This window comes from Notolepis coatsorum (genome assembly GCF_963971535.1).
Source record: "Notolepis coatsorum genome assembly, chromosome: 17".
In the NCBI taxonomy this organism is placed as follows: Eukaryota; Metazoa; Chordata; class Actinopteri; order Aulopiformes; family Paralepididae; genus Notolepis; species Notolepis coatsorum.
This window is the reverse complement of record NC_140181.1, coordinates 71,347,443-71,353,423: the sequence shown is the minus strand read 5'-3', so window position 1 is coordinate 71,353,423 and position 5,981 is coordinate 71,347,443. Positions and strand designations below refer to the sequence as shown.

General features: G+C 48.6%; 1 protein-coding gene across 2 annotated transcripts in view; it reads left to right on the top strand.

The window, feature by feature from the left end:
- The first annotated feature begins 329 nt into the window (after positions 1 to 329).
- The window catches only part of arhgef25a (Rho guanine nucleotide exchange factor (GEF) 25a), a 122,375-nt gene continuing 116,723 nt past the window's right edge, over positions 330 to 5,981 (top strand). For both annotated transcript variants that reach the window (XM_084333957.1, XM_084333956.1), the window contains exons 1-2: positions 330 to 498; positions 3,369 to 3,504. In XM_084333957.1, the coding sequence (XP_084190083.1) occupies positions 403 to 498; positions 3,369 to 3,504 (232 nt within the window). In that variant the 5' untranslated portion in view covers positions 330 to 402. The remainder of the gene's footprint in view (positions 499 to 3,368; positions 3,505 to 5,981) is intronic.

Genomic DNA, 5,981 nt, shown 5'->3' with positions numbered 1-5,981 from the left:
TCGCATGAGAGCTCCTGCGGGCTAGAGAGGAACGAGGCGGGCGCGCGCTCCAAAAACTCTGGCACAGTTGCTCTGTGAGACCAGGGGTGAAGGACAATTGAGGAGGAACCGACAGACAAACAGACAGACAGACAGAGAGAGAGAGAGAGAGAGAGAGAGAGAGAGAGAGAGAGAGAGAGAGAGAGAGAGAGAGAGAGAGAGAGAGAGAGAGAGAGAGAGAGAGAGAGAGGGAGAAAGAGAGAGAGAGGAGGGAGAGGGAGGGAGAGAGAGAGAGAGAGAGAGAGAGGGAGGGAGAGAGAGGGATACACACATTGTTGGAGAAAGAAGAAGCCAGAAGAGTGGACTTTCCGAGGGAGAAGGAGCTAAAATATAGGAAGAGAAAAAAAGGAGTTTTGTGGGAGAATGAAGTCTCTACAGAAGAACCAAGGACGCACTGACCAGATGTTGGGAGCCATGGCGGACATGCTGACCTCCCTGGCCATGCCCGGTCAGCAGTGGGTGAGTGGTGTTGCTGGTTTCCTCCACTGATGAGGGTTGTTTGTGGCTCCGGCTTCAGAGGGTCACATGCGAGACCGCGGACAGATGTTTCAAACGTCAGAAATGTAAATGAAGACAACTCAACCAAGCCTGATTAGCCTTTATACAGTATAGTAGCATGGCACGACGATCAGTACACTGCGTGGAGGGAGAGGACTGTACTTATTGGTGCAGAATAAGAATAATGGTGCACTGGGGAGCTCTTGTCAGGGCTTGCAGGAATCATAATGGGCATGACTAATTCATCTCTGTGCCATGATATCTATATATATATCAGTTGCTCTAATAGAAGAACACATTGCTGAGATCAGATGGTGAGTGTGCGTGTGTGTGTGTGTGTGTGTGTGTGTGTGTGTGTGTGTGTGTCCGAATTTACATTTTATCCCACATCATCAACATGTCATAGACCTGAGAGAGTCAGGCCACATGGACAGAGAGACAGAGGGAGAGAGAGAGAAAGAGAGAGGGAGAGAGAAATAGAGAGAGGTTGCTGGTCTCTGTTCAGTGCTTAGGAGGAATCTTTTCCAAGGAACAGGAAGCAGAGTAGGAGTGATTAAGAAGTTGCACCATAAACAAACCTAGCCAGCCTAATTCCCTGCATCTGTAACCCTGCATCTCTCTCTCTCTCCATCCCTCCCTTTCTCTCTCTCCCACTCCTAAACATGCACAGATGGTGTAGGTCTCTGTGTCAAAAAAACTTCGAGAAATCTGAGCTATTTGCATTACATAACACGCTACAAATGTGATGCCCTAGAAATTCCTAATTTAATTAGCTAATTGGATTTATGGGTTTGAGGGCCACTATTTCTTGATGGCTTAACACCTACCAAGGACTAGACGCGTTTAAAATACCCGTTTACATCATGCACTTCTAATGCAGTACAGTGCAGTACCGTACACTAGATCCTTTACAGGTAACGGTGGTATCCAGCAGGAAAATGTGAGTTATCCATGAACCAAGAATTATCCAAACATCACTGAAGAACCTATGATTTGGTGAGACATTCTAAAACAGCCCGTATTGTACAGGACGTCACGGTGAAATAACACTTTTTCTGTGTTTTGACCAAAGCGAGCAGATGTCAATAACGTGTTGTGATGTACCGAAGGAGGACTCTTAACTGGGCCGGGTGGGACCAGTGGCTTCTTCATTGAAACGGTGTATAAATGATTTCCTCCCTGGCACATGGGAATAAAGACTGAAAGGCTGATTATGATCGTGTCCCTGCAGAGGAGTGATCATTTGCTATTCGCCTCTATTAACTTCCACCAAGCTGCTGGTGGCTGGATACAGATTGGTTGGTTAGGAAACCATTCTCTCACTCCCTCTGAACCTCTGCAACCTCTGCCTCATCCTTCTCCCTTGTGGAAAGAGGGGAGGTGACAGTAGCCTAGAGCAGGGGTTCCCAAAGTTTTCAGGCCGCGACCCCCGAAATAACAGTGTCAGAGAGCCGTGACCCCCACTATTATAGGAGGTATAAATAAAAAAATAAAAAAGTAAATTATAAAAATATTTTAAATTTTTTATAAATGGACATGTATGGTTGAAACATGCAAACGTTCAAACGCACACACACTAATAAGCATTGGAGGCTTTTACCCAGGGCCAGACTGGGGAAATCATTCAGGCCAGGAAATATAGTGCGAAATATAGCCCCAGTCAGGCCACTTTTTAAGCGGGGGTCCCCCACCAGGAACTTTTGTGTTACAAAGACTTCATTTCCTGCATTCTGGTGCAGGAATTGTTTTATTTGTACCCTTTAAATGCCAGTGTTTGTCATGACATGACTGCATAAAAAAATTTAAATAAAAAAGAAAATTCTTTTTGGAAATCTTTATTTAAAAAAAAAAATATTGGAAATCATCTGGCGACCCCCCCCTACGGCAGCTCCCCCCACTTTGGGAACCCCTGGCCTAGAGAAGCGGGCTTTTTGACCGAAAGGTTGCAGGTTTGAATCCCTCTACTCTAGGGAAAATCTGGTTGGGAAGGTAAAGTGAATGCACCGAGTTGTAACTGTGATGATGATGAGTGTATACTGAGTGAGTGAGTGAATGTGTGTAACTGTGAGGAGTGTATACTGAGTGAATGAGTGAATGTGTGTAACTGTGATGAGTGTATACTGAGTGAATGAGTGAATGTGTGTAACTGTGAGGAGTGTATACTGAGTGAATGAGTGAATGTGTGTAACTGTGAGGAGTGTATACTGAGTGAATGAGTGAATGTGTGTAACTGTGAGGAGTGTATACTGAGTGAATGAGTGAATGTGTGTAACTGTGAGGAGTGTCTACTGAGTGAGTGAGTGAATGTGTGTAACTGTGAGGAGTGTCTACTGAGTGAATGTGTGAATGTGTGTAACTGTGATGAGTGTAAACTGAGTGAGTGAGTGAATGTGTGTAACTGTGAGGAGTGTCTACTGAGTGAGTGAGTGAGTGAGTGTGTGTAACTGTGAGGAGTGTCTACTGAGTGAATGTGTGAATGTGTGTAACTGTGATGAGTGTAAACTGAGTGAGTGAGTGAATGTGTGTAACTGTGAGGAGTGTCTACTGAGTGAGTGAATGAATGTGTGTAACTGTGATGAGTGTAAACTGAGTGAGTGAGTGAATGTGTGTAACTGTGAGGAGTGTATAGCAGCGCATTGCAGACAAACAGTGTGTGCGCTCAACAAACATTCCCTGGATAAATTACGGTCGCAAAAAGGAAACAAGGAAAGGATGCGAGGATTCGAGTAACATCTTAAACTTTGCTATTGTGTTCTGTGGTTTACTGAACATACACACTTTCCCCTTGGAAGTAGGGCTTCGGCCACTGACAAAGGCATCTCTGTGTTCAGCTTCCAGAAGGTTCTCAGGCGGACCCCCCAGCGAGCGAGGAGGCCAAGGGGCCAGTGCCGGGCCAGTGGGATCCAGAGGGGCCGGACTGGGACCGGCAGGGCACCTCCGAAAACCAGGAGCGGAGAGACAGAACAGGTAGGACCTGACAGACCTCCGTTTAGCCATGGCAGTTTCTGTGTCCACAAACGCAGAGTGCTAATCCAAACACTGGCCTCACCAAACCAGTCTGAGCTGCTCACGTAACCCATTTGCTGCTGACCGAAACACAAACCTCCAGGTTCAGTTTGGAGTCTTTGTATGAGGGGGTCTCGGATTTCGGTGAAGTGACATAAAAAAAACGAAGAGAAAAAAAAACAGGATACTCAACTCCCAAAATACCTACATTTGTTGAAATACATCTGCTTAGAAGCTTCTATTTTTAGCGGTGTGAAAGCGATAGTCAAGCAGCCGCTCCTGAAAGGTCTCGTAGACCTACACGTATACCTGAGGAGGATTTGTAGGCTGTGTGAGCTAATGCCCGTTAAAAGACCATTGGTCTTAGCAAAGCATGTCTGCCTTATGGGAACCCTGGTTCAAATCATGCCTTTGAGTCCCAGCTGCCATATCTGATTGTGATCATTAAGCACTAAATGGCTTTCAGGTCAGGTATCAGATTGGAGTCACCTGAGTTTTGATGGTTCGTTGCTACGGTAATAAAGTCCACCCTGTATCTGCTCTATTAGCACTGATAGCAGCTATAATCGCTGCACTGGACGCCGGGCCAACATAATGTCCCACACACGCAAGAACTGGAAGCCCAGAGCTGTACTGTGTGTGTGTGTGTGTGAACAGTTTCCAGATGGGGGAAAAATGGACTCAGCTGTTTTCCCCTTTTCTACCCCTCCAGATCTTTGAGGGAAATACACTATTGGTTGCAGCGATCCTGATTTAAGCTGTGAAGGGTTTGCGTGCGTTGCCATTTTCCTTGACTGCAATGGAACAAAAGACTCTCTGTAGCAGGATCTGGGTTTTGGTTATAGGGAGTGTGTATATATGTCTCTGTGTGTGTGTGTGTGTGTGTGTGTGTGTGTGTGTGTGTGTGTGTGTGTGTGTGTGTGTGTGTGTGTGTGTGTGTGTGTGCGTGTGCGTGTGCGTGTGTGTGTGTGTGTGGGGGGGGGGGGGGGGGTTGATAGTATGCACCATGTGGCCGAACCACTAACTGTTGTGCAGGCAGAACACGGACATAGCGTAAAGGGGGGGGGGGGGGGGGGGGGGGTTGAAGAGGAAGCTGTCAGCGATGTTTATCTGTAACGGCTTTACTTAGACGGATTGTGCTGGCGAAGCTAATGCACCCAAATATTATCTTAGCTCATGGCTCATAGCTCAGGAGGGCAAAAAGTGCCGAAATGCATCATTCATGACCGTGCGGAGGGAGGTCGACCCCTCGCCAGGGAAGGTTGTTTGTTCTAGTCCAAGGAGCCGGGGCTCTTTTGTCGAGAGCGCAGTGGGAACGCGGGAGGATGTGAACCCCGCCGCCACCTGTACGGGCGTCGCGTCGTCACGCAGAGACGCAGAGACGCACACATCCTAGACGAGATCTTACGACATCGTCTGTCCTTTTATTTAAACCTCCAGCGACGGGGGCCTGACCTCGCACTTAGCCAGCTGAGTCTTGATAATCGCGTGACACCGCCGACCGCGTACAACGTTACCATAGCGATGACAGTTGACGAGCTGCGGGGCTAACGGCTGCAGGTTCAGAGGGCGTGTGATCTCACTCCTCCACGGTGCGACTGGCAGAGGTCAAGAGTATAGTTTCCATCTCTTGCTGCGTGTCCGTGGAAGAGAGAGAGAGGAGGAGGCGGTGCAGGAGGTGGAGGAGGAGGAGGAGGAAGAGGAAGAGGAGGCCCCCCCCCACGTTTTGTCTTTCATGACTCGGTTCATAGGGCCAAGAGATGATCCATCTGTTGTACATTAGAAACAAGATGCCTGCTAGTGACTTCACAGAAATCACAGGATGGTGCCAGCCTCCACACAAGTTCTCTCTCTCTCTCTCTCTCTCTCTCTCTCTCTCTCTCTCTCTCTATCTCTCTCGCTCTATTCATCTATCATCTATCCACCTCGTTCTCCTCAGTCTTATTCATATCATCATCACATCTTGACCCGCTCCTCTCATTTCTCATTACCTCCTCCCTCTTCCTCCTCTCCTTCTCTATCTCCCTCCTCCCCCCTTCCCCTTCCCCTTCCCCTTCCCCTTCAGTCCATTCCTCAAAGCGGTGCACCGCGGTCTTCAAAACGTGGCCCCCAAGGCTCCAGGCGCGGTGTCGCCGGCCGTATATTTCTGTCACCTCTCCCCCAGACGCCGTCCTCCTGCGTCGCCTCTATACAGACCCCCCCCCCCCCCCCCCCCCGACAGTCAGACAATATGTGTCCAAGCAGGGCCCCCCCCCGCTCGTTTCGTAACAACCCCGCCAGTCAGTGATGGATGACCCCCATGCATGTCCACGGCTCCACTGCTTGCTGTTGTTCTTGTCTGGGCTGAGCCCCTTTACTCACTCCAACAGGAAGCCCCAATCAACCGGTAACCACGGTAACAGATACGCACATACTGTGCGCACAAACTGTTTGTGCAT